The sequence below is a fragment of the Alligator mississippiensis genome, chromosome 16, assembly GCF_030867095.1.
Source record: "Alligator mississippiensis isolate rAllMis1 chromosome 16, rAllMis1, whole genome shotgun sequence".
NCBI lineage: Eukaryota > Metazoa > Chordata > Crocodylia > Alligatoridae > Alligator > Alligator mississippiensis.
The window spans coordinates 25275249-25290509 of NC_081839.1; the positions used below are offsets into that span (position 1 = coordinate 25275249).

At 43.9% G+C, this 15261-nt stretch overlaps 1 protein-coding gene across 4 annotated transcripts in view; it reads right to left on the minus strand.

Moving 5' to 3' along the window:
- The window catches only part of APLP2 (amyloid beta precursor like protein 2), a 60650-nt gene that overhangs the window by 14200 nt on the left and 31189 nt on the right, over positions 1 to 15261 (minus strand). For 3 of the 4 annotated variants that reach the window (XM_019490130.2, XM_014600878.3, XM_019490131.2), the window contains exons 2-9: positions 12520 to 12693; positions 11083 to 11212; positions 7254 to 7366; positions 5615 to 5796; positions 4840 to 5057; positions 2917 to 3084; positions 457 to 587; positions 33 to 107 (exon numbers count right to left, since the gene is read on the minus strand). In XM_019490130.2, coding sequence (XP_019345675.1) covers positions 33 to 107; positions 457 to 587; positions 2917 to 3084; positions 4840 to 5057; positions 5615 to 5796; positions 7254 to 7366; positions 11083 to 11212; positions 12520 to 12693 — 1191 coding nt within the window. The remainder of the gene's footprint in view (positions 1 to 32; positions 108 to 456; positions 588 to 2916; positions 3085 to 4839; positions 5058 to 5614; positions 5797 to 7253; positions 7367 to 11082; positions 11213 to 12519; positions 12694 to 15261) is intronic. The other variant, XM_014600879.3, reaches the window with a different exon arrangement.

Genomic DNA, 15261 nt, shown 5'->3' on the forward strand with positions numbered 1-15261 from the left:
ACAGGAAACTTTTTGGATCCTTTGATTCTTACCTGGATGAGGGTTTGTCTCTCTGCCTTGGGGAGATTCTTGGCTTGACGCTCTGCTTCCTCCCATTCCTTTTTCACCTTAGTAAAGAAAAAGGGAGCTACATTAATAAGGTTCAAACTTACTTTGGGGCTAGCCTACAGGCACAGAAAACCAGCTGCATCAGAAGGCCTGTAATCACAATCAGATGTTTCAAATTCAGGGTCCATACTTGGCAATTAACCCTGAAGAACAGAATGTTTATTGCTCCTGATAACTGTCTTTCCCAGCACATGGGGGGGGGGGGGGGGGGAGAGAAGTGGGGGATAAATATAAACCACAAAACCATCGGGCCTTGATGCAAGACCACCAGGGAAGCCAGGTCTAACGGGAAGAGTAGCTGGTCAAACACACAAGCAGCCACTATGCACATCAGGGCAACAAGCTCACCCTGTCCATGCGGTTGTGATGTCGGACTTCTAGCTGCTCCTTTGCTTTCTGGAAGCGGGCATGCTCACTGTCATCTGCTGGGGTTTCGAAGTAGACATCCACGTCATCGGTGGGTACAGGAGTAGGGGGAACTGCAGAGAGAGCACAAGGGATTCAGACACTTTCTACCATCTGGGCTTCACTTGCATTAGGTGCCAGGAGTGGGGAGGGAAAGGAGTTTTCATGCCTGCAGAATGGACCCTCTGTTAAATAGACCTTGGTGATCTACTACCCATCAGAAGTCCATTTTGATATTAAGCTATTAATTTTGTTTCAGTTACATCATTCCAGCTACACAGGAACACACCAGGGCAACCAGAGCCCAGATAGTCTTCACAATAAGTTTGAGGAAAGTATTGTTCAGTTCCACAAAGAAAACTGCTGCCTAAACTGCAGAACAAAGAACTTACTCTCCCTTCCCTTCACACCTTTTTTTTCCTGCCTAAGCATGATGTTTTGTGCATTAGGTGCTGGCTGACAAACCAGCTCCAGGCAGCTGACACACAAACCAGGAAACCTGGTCAGAAAAGCCACACCACACAAAGCTGTTCAGGGATCCATGCAATCTCCCCTACCCTGGGGGTCTTCAAGAGGAGGTTAGATGAGTATCTAGCTGGGGTCATCTGGACCCAGCACTCTTTCCTGCCTATGCAGGGGGTCGGACTCTATGATCTATTGAGGTCCCTTCCGACCCTAACATCTATGAATCTATGAGGGATGACAGCAAGCCTATAACCTGTACCAAGTATGACAACAGGACTAACAAGCAGTGAGGTTAGACAAGAAAGCACTTTGAGGATGCCCACCAAGATGAGTTCACTCATCCAATTGATTGGAAGGCTCTGACTTTCCTAAAGCATTCAAACATGGCAAAAAAGTTACAATCCACCAAGGTTTACCTGTACAAAAGTTCACTATATCTGTGACAGTGGCCTTTGTGCTGGTGTATTATGACTCAGTGGAGTATGGAGACAAATTTGTTTCTGCACTGGCCAGATTATAGAAGAGCCCTGGTATCACGTCACGCATTCAAAGCCCTTTTGAAAAAACAAAGGCACTACGACTAGCATTGTGGTCCTTGTACGAATTCATTACACAGCCTTAGGTGCATATAGGGGGCAAGAGGTAATGGAGAAGACTCGTGCCTGAGAGAAGACCAGCTAACCCCTATTTAAAGTGGGCCAAAACATTCAAAACCTGCCTGTCTTATGATATAGGCAAGAGGGACTTTCATTAGGCATCTTATCTCAATTAAGGTGAGTCTCAAAATCAACGCAGGCTACATTTCATTCCGTACTGTAGCATCAATATTGGACTGGCGATCTGTCCCAGCATCTACCTGAACCCACAGCTTTTGAGTACTTCTCTTCCTCAAACTAAGTGTAACAAAGGCTAGGCTAGGTACAGTCATGTGAAAAAGGCACCAAATGCTGATCCAGGTTACATTTTGGGCCTGCTCACAGCATCTTTGACCCAGGCGTTGACAGAGACCTCCATATCCCTCCCCAAATCCCTCTGGGACAGGACAAACTTTTGTACAAAAACCTCCTGACATCCGCATCTTTATTTCACCACTTTGGTCAGATCAGCCCAATCTAAAGCACTTGCCTGAAGCCTATTTTGTAAACAGGATTATGGCTGTATAGACCAACTGCCAAGCCCCAGATAACACAAAAAGCCTTTCAAAAGGCTTTAACAGCAGCTGAAGTGGAAGTGCTGGAAATCAACAATAAGATTAATAAGGAGGTTAAAATGTTTTTGGGTAGCTTTATCATCAGCATAAAAGCCAGCTGAAGCTAGTGCCAAAAACCTCAAGCTATCAAATGCAGGATTGAGTCATGGTTCATATTTCTAATGGAGCAGAAGATAGGAATTGGAATTCTGCATCAGCTTCACCAGGGATTTTTCCAAAAGGCACCAATAAGAAACAGCCTCCTCCCAGCAGAATTGACTAACAGCATGCATTTCAGGATTGATCAGTCAAACCCATGCATAATACTCTGACTGGAGAAGACAAAGGTTCCCTCCCAGGGCAGCTGGGAAAGCAGCCAGCTGGGTGAATGAACCAAGGAAGCAGTCTCATACCAAGCGAGTTTAAAGAAGTTTCCCAATTCTCTACTGCAGACCTGGAGAAGGATAATTGAGTCCTGTGTTAATCAAAGTCGCAAGCCAAGAGGTGAGCAGAGACCACGTATGTTGACCAGCCAGTTTTGCCTAGAAAGGAAGCTAAGTCTATAAAGCTAGAGGAACAGAGACAAGAGGACTGCTGCAAAAAGGACAGAGGGAAGTGCTTCAAACACCAGAACCAACAGGATGGGCTACACACGCATCCTCACTTGGCCTACGCAAGGAGATGATGACACCAAACGCCAGACAGGACAGTGGCTTGCTGCAAAAGGGCCAGTGGGAGGCAGGACTTACTTATCTTTTTACACACAGCCATACAATATTCCTCTGACTCAAAATTGTTCCTGTTGCCTCCGCAGCCTCCATATATAAAGCGAATGCATTTTCTCTTGTTAGGGTCGAAGTACCAACGAGGCATCACAGCCCGGCAGGGACCTGTCATCGCCTCCTGGGAGCAGACAACTGTGTGGAGATGGGTTAGAACATCAGCTCATGAGGAGTACAGGCTTGATCGAGGTGATTTAATAAGTCAGTGGTGGCTCTAGGTCAGACTTTTCACTGGGTACTTGTGTTGGCTTAGGGAGCCACTACTGTACTCTGGAGTATGCTTTTTAAAGGGCTATATTGGAAGTGCTCTTCAGTGTTCATGAAGCAGCTACCACAGCAGCCCAGCGAAGTGCTGCTGTTAGGAGACATTGGAGCAGTTGTCTCAGCACAGAGCCATCCCTTGTGGAGCAGAGAACTGGGGTAAAACAAGTTCCTCTGGCTATGCTTTGGGTGTTGCAGTAGTGGAGAGTATCCACTACTGAAAACACACTTCAGGCAACATGATAAAACAAGGTCTGTGGAGGCAGCTTGAGATACCCCCAGAAGGGAGGCCTTTACAAACCTGACACCTTAGGAGAGGAAGAGATAGATATAAAAGCAACTGAAAATACAAACTAAACACCTGGGACTGTGTTGCTGTGGGGATCACAGCAGCTGGATTTGAGAGTTCTGGGAAACCCAAGCACTCTAAACAGTAAACTGCACAACAGTGGTATTTTCAATGGCCCTGGACATCACTGCAGCAAGCATTCAGCACATTATATAGCTGCAGGATTGCAGAATTCTAGCTTGTATAGCAAATAACAGTTTAAATGCTTAGGGAGAGAACCAGTCATTTATGCTAGACATCCTCTTTACTGAAGCACTGTAGAAGGAAACAAAATGGGCATCCCTGGAACAGACGCTCTCGAAAGCCAGCAAGATACATTGATCTCCTTGTTTCAAGTCTATTTTAACATCTGCAGATCTTCGACAGCCCTGCACGCACAATCTAGGCCCTGTTTCAGCGAGTGAAATTATCTGCAGCATGCTGGCATTTTACCAGCAAGAAGAATTTTACCCGCAAGATGCAAGAACTACTGGCAATGATTCAGTGATTTGTAGTTAATTGAATTTCACTTTCACCCCCCTCCTTCTGCGGACACTTATACACTTCAAAATATAGGACGATCTACAGCATGGAAGCACAACAGCCAGTCAGCAGATGCTCCTCGGCAATAGCACCTGCTGTCTGACAAGAGCAATAGCAAATATTTAGACAGATATAGAAGTGACGTTGGCTGTAATGGGTTCAGTTTCCTTTAGCAAAGAGACAAGACTTTTATGCTAAGGCTGGGGTATGTAAAAAGAAAGGGGGAAAAGCAGATTCAAGTGAATTTTTTATCTTGCATAAGGTAAGGAAGCCAGATGCTCAGCTTAAAGTCCACCCCAATTTTAACTCCCTGGCACCCATGTAGTAAAAAGGAAGACAAACCAAACCAACACTGGTCACTCAAAGCTAAAGAGAGATCCCAACTGGAAGAGTGCCACAGGCTGGTTTACAGGCTTTTCTAAAATTAGGCTATGCAAATATTCTCTTCTGGCTCAATACTACACCTTGATGGAGGTACTCATCCTATGCGCCAGTCACCATCGGTTTTGCTGGCAGTGAGCCCAGCTGTCTGGCAGCATAAGGCCCATACTCTAGTGAGTTAACTTCACCTTCAGTACTTGTAAGGTAGGCATCATCAGCTGTTCTTTGTTTGCTGACCTATCTGGCAAATAAGGCCAAAGTGGCATCTACTGGATGGATCAAAAGCACCATTAACAATACAGATGGCAAGGTCCATTAACATCCGATGAGCATAGCTTCAGTGCATCAGGGATGTGACACGCTGAAAAGCAACTTACCTTTCACATCACTGATAATTTCCTTTTCAGAAAGAGACTTGTCACTGCTGGGTTCTGTGGGGGTCTCTTCATTGTAATCATCCACTTTATAAGTGTCATAATAGTAATCACGATCTTCCACCACTTCCTCCTCCTCCTCCCCTTCCTCATCTTCCTCCTCATCTTCCTCCACAGCTGTTTCTGTGAAGTCTTCTACAGCTGCCTCAGTAGGGAACTCACTAAAGGGAGACAATTAGAAGGGAGCGTTAAAGCTAATCACTTTGCAGCCAACCTTTGATGTACAAGAATAATGATTCTCTTTTCATCTCTTTTAGAGCCACTAGAGATGGGAGAATAAATGTACCGACTGTTGATCATCCAGTCAACTGCAGCTACAGGAGTTCTCTCATTACAGCTACACCTGCTATTATAGTCATAGCCTCTTTAAGCCTCTAGCTCAATAGGGTTCCCCATCGGCTTCATTTCACTAAGCTGAGGACTGCAGCTTCTGAAGCCAGGCATCTCTGGTCACAGCCAGACAGTAATTTTTTTTACTGGCTATGGATTGAGATCGTAGCAGCAAATCACTTGGCTCTGTACTAATTTTGAAAGAGGGCAGCGAAGCCATTTGTCCTTCTCAAGAATGAGCGATTTCTCCACGTCCATGATGCTCCTCCTGCGAAACCAAAAGCAAAGAAATTCCCTCCTTCATCCTCCTGGCAAGGGGAATTGGTAGTATTAAGCCAATAGCCTCATTACATCCATGTTAGTCTTGCAAGGCAATCAGAAACCCTACCTTTTATAAAGGTCATAGTCTTCATCTTCATCCTCATCTTCTTCCTCTTCCTCTTTGGAAAGGGCTTCATCAACAATTTTGGTCTGAGGGCAACATACGTACTCTGTACCATGGAACTGGTCTACTCCACAAGGAAGCAGCATGCCATAACTGTGCAGGATCATCCCCTCTGTCAGACATGCCTGAAAGGGAAGCCATAGTCAAGTTAGTCTTCTCCATTTTGCTTAAGGCTTCATCAACCATGCAATTCCAGTAACACTACCAATAGTATAGGTTTTACCATACACAAGATATTTTAATCCTGGTGTCGCAGAGCCTTACACAAACAGTGCAGAAGAGTGGGTAAAATTCTGTAGCATAGGTACAATCTTAGAGAGATCTTACAGTCACACAACACAATATTCCTTGCTGTTGATGATCTGAACTGCCCAACAACTGCTAATGTGTTTTAAGCTAGTGTTCAGTTCTGGGAAAATAACCAGACTCTTGAGTGCCAAATTATTCAAAGTTGTTTCATGCCAAAGAGGCAGCACTTCAAAGTAACAGGTTTTGGGTATTTTTTGGTCAGTCATTTCATTAACTTTCTCTCTGTAAATAGGAGTATGTGCATAATTGCTTAAATAGGCTTTGCGTTAAGTTTATTTTTACATGCTGTGGCTGGAAAAAAAAAAATCTAATTGGACAATTCGGGACAAAGTTAAAATGTGAACAGCAAGTAGAAACATTAACAGCACATTGATTTTAAACTGGGGAAGTATATGGTTTTATGGCTACACAAATGAATGAAATAATAAAACTTTTATTATATACACTGGAGCTCTTTTGTATCCTTTTTGTTTTGCTGCATTATGGATGTAAGAAAGATCCAAGTTTGTTATCTGGATGAATTTTGCAACTCCACGTCCAAGACAAACAACTTTTAACTTTCCATGTACTTAAGGTTGGCTACGAAGGAGGCCTTCAAATTTAAAAGGTGCTCTGCTGGCACCACTATTTCTACAATAGCTGGGCAGCAATGGGATGTATTAACATTCAAAAAACAGACTTTTCAACCTTGTCAGCCTCAATGCTAAGTGGCTTATTTAAAGCCTGTATTAACAATACTGCATGCACTCTAGTCATTGACATCATTCCATCATCATCAGTTGAAGTGAGTGTGCATTGCTTTTAAATAATTATTTTTCCCCAGTTAACCAAAAAAGATGGGATACATTTTTTCTTGCGACTGAAGAGGGGGTTTTATTCAAGACAGGCTTGCAATTCCAACCTCTCCAGCAGTAGCTGCCACACAAAATAACATCTCCCTACAACTCCAATTCTTATCCCTGGGAATGGTAGCCTGGGAAACCAGAGTCTAGTCCCCAAATTGTGCTTCAGCTGGGACCATGACCACGGATAAGTCCCCTGGGGTGACACTTTCACGAGATAAACGATGCACGTAGATTTAAGTCCCCAACACGTTTCTGAAATTTTAGCTTTAGCCTTGTTCAGAATTTGTAAAACGAGGATAAGAGTGCTTTAACATATTTAACCTCTATACCACTGTAAAAAGTTGTTCAGAAACTCTGTAACAAAGACAAAATAGCCAAGATTGATATTCCCATATACAGATGTTGTTCTGGTCACATTAGCCAATTACCTCTTTGGCCACAGTGTGCCAGTGCTGGTGACTTTCACACACTTCCATTCGTTCCTTGTGGAAGAATCTGCACTTCTCTGGAACTAGAAGGACATCGCTTACAAACTCACCCACTGCAAAACAAGAAGTTTCCATCAATAACATTTCACACCCCTATAGATACATTCTTGACCCTCAAACTCAAGAAAAGACTAGCATTAAAATCTTCAAACAGGACATTTGGTTATTTACTCCACTAGGTATCTGCATGGTGCTGCACAAAACTTTAAAGTTCAGGTGTACATCAATAGCCACCTTTGGAGAGGTGCTCTAATATAATGCCTACAACGCTCAGAATTTAGGTATAAAAAGTAAAAACCTAGTGGACTGACCAAAGTAGTACTACTAAAAGCCTGAACAGAAGCTGAATGCAAACTTAGAAAGAAATTACAACGTACAGTAACAAAGTTTCATGCAGATCTTTGGTCTGAAAGCACTGTTTGTATGGTATTCTGTAAAAAAACTTCATCATCTAATTCCTACGTGAGCTTGCATTACGTGCAAGAAGGTAGCTTTGGGCCACCAGTATTTCCAAAGCCAGCCTATTTGCTGTATGAGCATTTTCCATGGTTGTAGGGCATTACTAGCCATTTTCTGCTTATGCCAGGAAACACATAAGCTCCTAGCTCACTTCATTGCATCAGTTTTGAGACAGTTTGGGGTTAAGATTAAAAACAATTTTTGCTTCAGTTGTTCAAATACATGCTACCCATACACTAGATCCAGGGATGAATGCAAGTCACCCATGGCTAAAGCATTTCTTCAGCTGGATACTCCAAGAGAAATGTTGAAAGTTGGAAAATAAAAGCCCTGTAAGCCCACACAACTATGTAAAGCAGATGTCAGACTCTGACATACAAACCCCACCTACAAACTGCACAGTATGTTTCTGATAGCCCTGGCTACCAACTTCTGCACTGTAACAAAATCACTCTGCTTGATCAACTTAAACCCTACTAATGCAAATGGTTGAACACAGGTCCTAAATATCTACTACAGCTAAGTGTAGCAACATTAAAATGACACAAAAAAACAAGACTCTATCCAATGCAACCACCACCTTCTGTGTCAAAGCCAGGGCATTCATATTCTAACTGCAAAGTAAACCCCCACCAAACTCCAGAATTATTCTAGGTAGCCTTGGAGATCCAGACAACACTTTCAGTAACTTTAATCAGAAAGGTGACCAAATCACCTAACCAAACCAGAACATCTTAAAAACCCAGATGTTGAGGCAGCAAACCCATGCTAAGTTAAAAACACACCCTCATTTCTACAGACCGATCAGTGTGTCTATGCATCAACTCATGACTCAAGGGCGTACTTGGTAGCCGTGTTGGTCTCAGACCAACAAGACATCCAAAACACTAGAACTCTTGGTTCCAAAATGATACCTTTTATCATTCTGGAACCATGAGTTTTTGTATGTCGACTCATGACTGACACCGACAAGATCAAATTTAGGCAAAAATTTTTTTTTGATTGACTGGCTAACAAAAAAATATGGAGGACAAGCACTTCAAAGTACGAGGTGGTCTTTTACTTGGAACTCTAGGGAGTAGTTGTCCCAGCCACCTTGAATGTGTCCTCTGCAGACACAATCTCAGTAGTTCAACACACAAACTTTTGCCAAGCCCATACAATTGATGCCAAAGATACAGATGTCCCAAGCATACTTCTTCTTTGCATGAAGTCAAAATAGAGTTTGTGGATTAAGTTACCTGCAAACTAATGAGGGCAACAGTCAAGCAACTAGACAACTGTTCATCCCCACCTCTCATCTCTTATCACACCAGTTCGGAAGTTCTCTCCTGAAAGATGGACCCCATTTAGAGGGCCAGACCAGCACATGCTGCAAGTATATGGCACATTCCCTCCCCAACCCCCCATCCCTGATCAATGCTTACAAAGCTCTCTCCTTTCAGAGATCAGCCAGCCACATCAGGCATTTCCATGCTGTCTAACAACTTAGCCAGAACTGTCAGCAGTTTGCCTTTTCACACTTCACCAGACTCAGTCCTGCTCCCAGCATCCTATTGTTAAATTTATTTTACAGTTCATTGAAGGTGCTAATGGGTTCTCCTCACTCCCCCCCCCCCCACACTTTTAAAAACAAAAAGCTTCATTGACAGTGGGGAAAAAAAAAGGTTGAATATCATCTGGTGGAGAGATCCTGTCTGAAGATGAACTGGGGATTAATGCAGCATGGAAGAGACAAGCAGCAAAGGGAACACAAAAGTACTTTGTGCAATGAGCACAATAAATGCTTTGATAGGAGGAAAAATCATACCTTCCCTCCATTGCTACAGTTCACCTGTTTACAACAAGTAATTCAGCAACTGATCACCAGTGCTGACAGGTAAAGTTAATAGGGAGAGGTTTTATTCACATGCAGACACCCCATCATCTGCAACCAGGAATATTTGAGAACTGAAGCTGCCTTATGAGCCGAGTCCCCTTTTCCAAAGCAACTTAAAGATACTGCATACGGTTAAAGAGTTTTTGATGTTTCCTCTCAGGTAAGCACCACTGCAGAGCGCTGCCTTTGCTGCTTCCGCAGAGTCCAACGTGAGCAAAATGGCACCTGGCACGTTTGTGCGAGTCAGCAGAAACAGGGCAGCACAGCTTAAGGACCACAGCTTGTAGTTACAGGCAGTTTTTAGGAAGGAGAGTCCTGACTTTCCTTATCTTTGACAGATGTACCCAGTGTACCAAGCATTTACTCCGCCGTACCTCAGCTTCCCAAGCTGTAAAGAGCTGATAGCAATGGAGCCCTCCTTGATAGGAAGGCATTAATGTTGGTAACATCTGTGAAGTGCTTTAAGATACTCCAGTGGAAGGGCTGTACAGAATGAGACCTCTGTAAAAGCCCATCAATCCACTTTTCCTTTCCGACTCGAGCTGCATTCAGTCCTCAGAAAGGTCCACAAATGGAGGCGCTGCAGAGAGAACTGTTCTCGCAGCACTTCCTATGAAGCGCTCCCCCCCACTCCACCCCCAGGCATTTTGGAGAACGCTCTGCACGACGGCACAGGATTTGTTTTAAAAAGCTAAGCAAATCTGCTCAAGCAAAGAACTAACAAGGGATCTGACTAAGCTCAGTCTCCCTTTGCCACTGCCAGAGCTGTCTGTGATGGGCCTGAGCTGATGTTCACAATGCACAGGTCAGAAGTCCCTGCTGTAAACAAGGAGACCGTTTATCTGGGTGCACTCATTCAATAAATGCAGTGTAATCTTATCACATCTAATGATCGCTGGCAGTTAACACTAGACACATTTTGGGATCCCACTTGGGGGAAGAGGAGCCATTTGAAATCACTAGGTATCAATACAGTCAGTCTAGGAAAAAGAGAGATGTCAAATCTAAAACAGGGAACATGATCATATTGAGAATCTGAGTCTCTGAAGTAACAAAATATTAAACCTTTGCAGAGAGAGGATCAATGTACTAAATCCCAAGGTCTATGATATTCTAGCACAATAGCCTTTAAGTTATTTGACAGTTGCAGAGAGAATATGGATTTCTTTTTCATGTCAGTCACTGTTATTCCTATGTAGCTGTAATCAAGCTGTTGATCTGCTGAAGCGAGGTTGTGTAGGGTGCCACCTTATAGAAATAGGTATTTTACAGGAATTTAGAAAAGTGGTCTCTCAGGTGAAAGAAACCTTTAAAGAGGTTGGCTCCTTTCCAAGCAACCAAGCTGGGTATCAGGATCTAGAAGACAACCCCCTCCCACCCCCTGGAAAAAGTTCTTGCTCCTTTGAGACCCACTTCATGGTACATACTTACCCAGACACTTGTAGGGCACAACAATGTGAGTGTGATCCTTGCACTGCTTTTTGCCTTTCTTGCACCAGTTGTCAATGCTGACCGGTTGGTTGGCTTCTACCACATTTGTAATCTGAAGCTCTGAATAGATCTGTTTATTAACGGCAACAAAAACCAGAACAAAAAAACCTTTATTAGAAAGGAGCCAAAGCTATTCCTACCAAGACCATGACACAGGACACGTAAGGGGGTCTCTGAATAGGGAAGATACAAGCAGGTTCTCTAACTCAAAACAACCTAATGAAGTGTTAGATTATCTTTAACCCACCTATTTTGTATAATGTATTAATACGATAGCTATGTTGTGCTCAAGTTCTCCTGAAGTCTAGACGCTGGCTTATATTTAGGTTAGTGCTATGTGAACCAGATGCAGTACTGGTTATATCAGCCTTGTAAAATAGTCATGCCAGTATGCAAGCCTAGACATGGTCTGCTGTTCCACCCTTATGCTTAAAACCGAATAGCCAAATGATATTTTTACTTGCTTGTCAACAATCCCTCATTCCAGATGAACAGGAAAATAGATCTCACAAGGCTAATACGCTGAAGTACAAGAGCATATTGCAACGAGATCAGGAGTTTGCAACAGGGAAAAAAAAAAAAAGCTTTCAAATACTGCCAAGGTTTACAAGACAACATTTTTGTAATATTCTAGCAGCTTTGTGCCGGCCTGAACATAATGCCAATGATAACACAACTACACTTTAAATATTTAGATTAGATATGGAATGCTGTCAGAACTCCACTTTGCACGTACACATAACTCAGCATAACGTGTGCTAGTTTTGGTTAGGAAGCTTAGAGGCTAGGATGGTCAAAGGCGCTCAAGTCCCTCTGAACTGTAATGGGTCATAGGCATGCAACTCCCTTGAGGACTCCTAGCCTAAAGTCAATTACCTTATACACCTCAATCTTCTTTGGGGAAAGGGATCTAACTCCTTCCCCCTCTTCCCCCACAGATTTTATCTTAGTCTTTTGGGGCTCTAGCTACACACTCAACAGCAAAACAACAGGAACAGGATGTCATGCATTGGCAAAAGAGCCAGTTTGCTGGAGCACTCATCCTCAAACGCATGAAGAGGCATGTGAAAACAAGACCTGATCAGATAGAAGTATAAAATTCCTGTTTTCTGGCATTGTACTAGCCGGCATACTCTATTAACCGGCACCGTGCCGCCACCGCTGGACCACTACCATCCACCACTCTGCACCGCTGTGTGCAACCCCCATCCTCGTGCCGCCACCGCTATCTACCACCCCGTGCCATTGCATGCAAGCCCCACATCCAGCTATTTTTAGATAACCGGCACCAGGCATTCCCCACTCATGCTGGATAACAGGGATTTTACCGTGCAAGCTAAAACTTTGCAATTTCTTTCCAGAGAAGAGCCGCCTCACCTCCTGACAGTACTGCAGAACCTCTTCCTTTCGTCCAAAGCAGCTCTTGGTCCCAGAAGTATCGGGCTCCCATTTCCCAGTCTGGATATTCACGTGCATATTTAGCTTACCACAGAACATGGCAATCTGAGGCTCAGCCACGGCAAACCCTGTTCCAGCATTGGCTGCAAGTGCCTATAAAGAAAAAGCCAAGGTTACATTTTATTCCGTTAACCAGAGTCCATTCAGAATGGGTCACAGCAGAAGGACTGTTTCAGCCCTTCAAGACAGTAGATCAAGTTATTAGCCCAGGCTTTAAAAGGAATCTATTACCAAGTGAACACATCTAGAAAGGTGATTTTAACCTTCTCCCTTGAAGATGAGAGCATATCATGTTTTTCAACCAAATTGTTTATTTTCAAGTCTTACTACCTTCCTCCTCCTACTCTGCCATAACAGTTTACAACACTCATTTACATTTGCAGATACTGGCACACACTGCAGGGCACAGACAGACCTCTAGAAAGATTAGAGCTCACCGCCAAACCATAACATCGGGAGGGAGTGTCACATTTTTTCCCCATGTTAACAGCTATGAACCAGAGGACTGAACAACGACCTTGAAACCCATCCAACAACCACACTGGTTAGTGTAGAACCCAATAAAGCCACCCACTGAATAAGGCCTGCTCAGGTTTTAAAGAGGCTGTTTCTCAAGACTACTCTGGGAGAGAGATAGTGGGACAAGGAAGAATTGGGATCTAATTTCTGAAGTAAACCGCCCCCCCCCCCAAAAGCCATTCCTAATGAAAATGCACAGGAGACGAGTAGCTGTTGAAATGTACTCTGCAAACCCTGCCATCCTCCCTCTTCTACCACAGCCCAATGGGTATTTGTATTGGCAGCGCCTTCTGATGCAAATGCCATAAACTACGCCACCCACCACCAACTGACCCTAGAGTTGTACAACTGGCATCCTGCAGTACAGACATCTTCTAGTCACGTAACAGATTTATGAATGAAAGGAAAGATTAGACCCCTTCTGTTCTCAACTCCTGCTGCTGCCTAGTAAGGGAGATAAATGGATTCAGACAACAGGGTTTTTGTTAAATCAGACCAGGGGCATACCAGGAGTTTAACAGCCTGCTTATTTTTACTAGCTTCTAGAAAACAGGCGTACCTTTTCAGCAGATGGAATACAAAATCCACTTTTCACTCTAAAGCAATTCCAAATTTTGCAAGGCAGTGGAGACTTGTTGCAAGATTTCCAGCCAAGGGTCCAAACAGCAGCTAGACATGGAGATTTTGAAGCATCTCTGCCCAAGTGCTTCCTTCCTAGCAGACACTGATCTTTTTAGCAAGACCGGTGGCCTTGCAGACCCAACCCTCCAAACACTTGCACACTACTGCATGTCCAGTTTGTCCCCATTGCCTGAAGATGTTTATTGGGTACGTAAACAGGAGTGTGCTTACAGCTAGTAATCATGGATTTGACTAGGCCACAATGCACTGGTTGCCCTGTTAACATCCATATTCCAGTAACTGAACAATGCCAGGTATAAATGTTTCTGATCTTGCTACGCCTTTGACCAAGTCCCAAGACTGTTTTAGCCTTTAATTTACATGCAGATGACAAGTGTCTGCTCTGTCCAAAGTTGGCTGGCACAAACCAATGAACTGCTATTTATAGCAAATCCTATTTGCCATTACACACGAGATAGGCCATAAGCCCAAAAATTAAATCTGTAGCAAAAACAAACTGGAACTCCAGGTCCCAGCTTGGCTCTGGACCCTGAGGCATGGAGACAGTTTAAAGCAGGGGTGGGCAATTACTTCCATTCCACCCCAGTTTAAAGCAGGGGTGGGCAGAGGGCCGCTTACTGAGTTTTGGCAAGCCATCGAGGGCCACATGACAGGCAGCCAGGGGCAGATAAATATTAATTTTTTTAATTTTTGAGGGGCCCCGCGAGCCGGACAGAATGGCCTGGCAGGCTGCATCTGGCCCACAGGCTGCATTTTGCCCACCCCTGGCTTAAAGTAATTTCCAGTGTTGTTTCTTCTCAGGCTAAGAAGGAGACAGGCTTGAAGATATCCCCTCCTTCCCGTTTCCCCCTCACTTGACTACTCTGTCCTCTTGGAGGGGGGCACAAGAGATGGCAAGCCTTAAGGAGGAAGAAAAACACCATATGCTTTGCTTCTCGCTATTCCAGAGTAGTGACGAGCCAGGTCAAAGGAACAGCATCTTGCTTAGGAAAAAGGGTTGGACAAAGTCAGCAAGGTCCCTTACAGGGACAGTCAGACAGGACCAGAAGCATCAGTGCAATAGGTCCGGGGAGAAAATTTCTTCCATACCCCAGCCCAGTGCTGGGAAGGAGCATACATTTCATGTCTAGGAGTTCAGCCCACATGCCTTAGCTGAACAGAATCAGCTCTCTCATGGAACAAAGCTCTTTTATAGCAATCACATGAGGCATCAGATAAATCATGTATGACAGCAAGATCCAGGTTTATGCATTTCACCCACCACTGTAGCACCCAAGGTCCTTTCCAGGAGACCAAACAGAGGTCCATATCCTATAGTCCCTCAATGAATGCATACAAGATCAAGTCCTCCTACAGGGAGGGCCCAGTGCGGACACCAGAGAATACATTCAATCTGGCTATATGGAAAATTTGGAAACAGAGAGATGAATCTAAAATGAACATCAGACTGAGGAATCTCCAATGATTAAAAAGGGATTTTTTTTTTGCAGCAAACCCAAC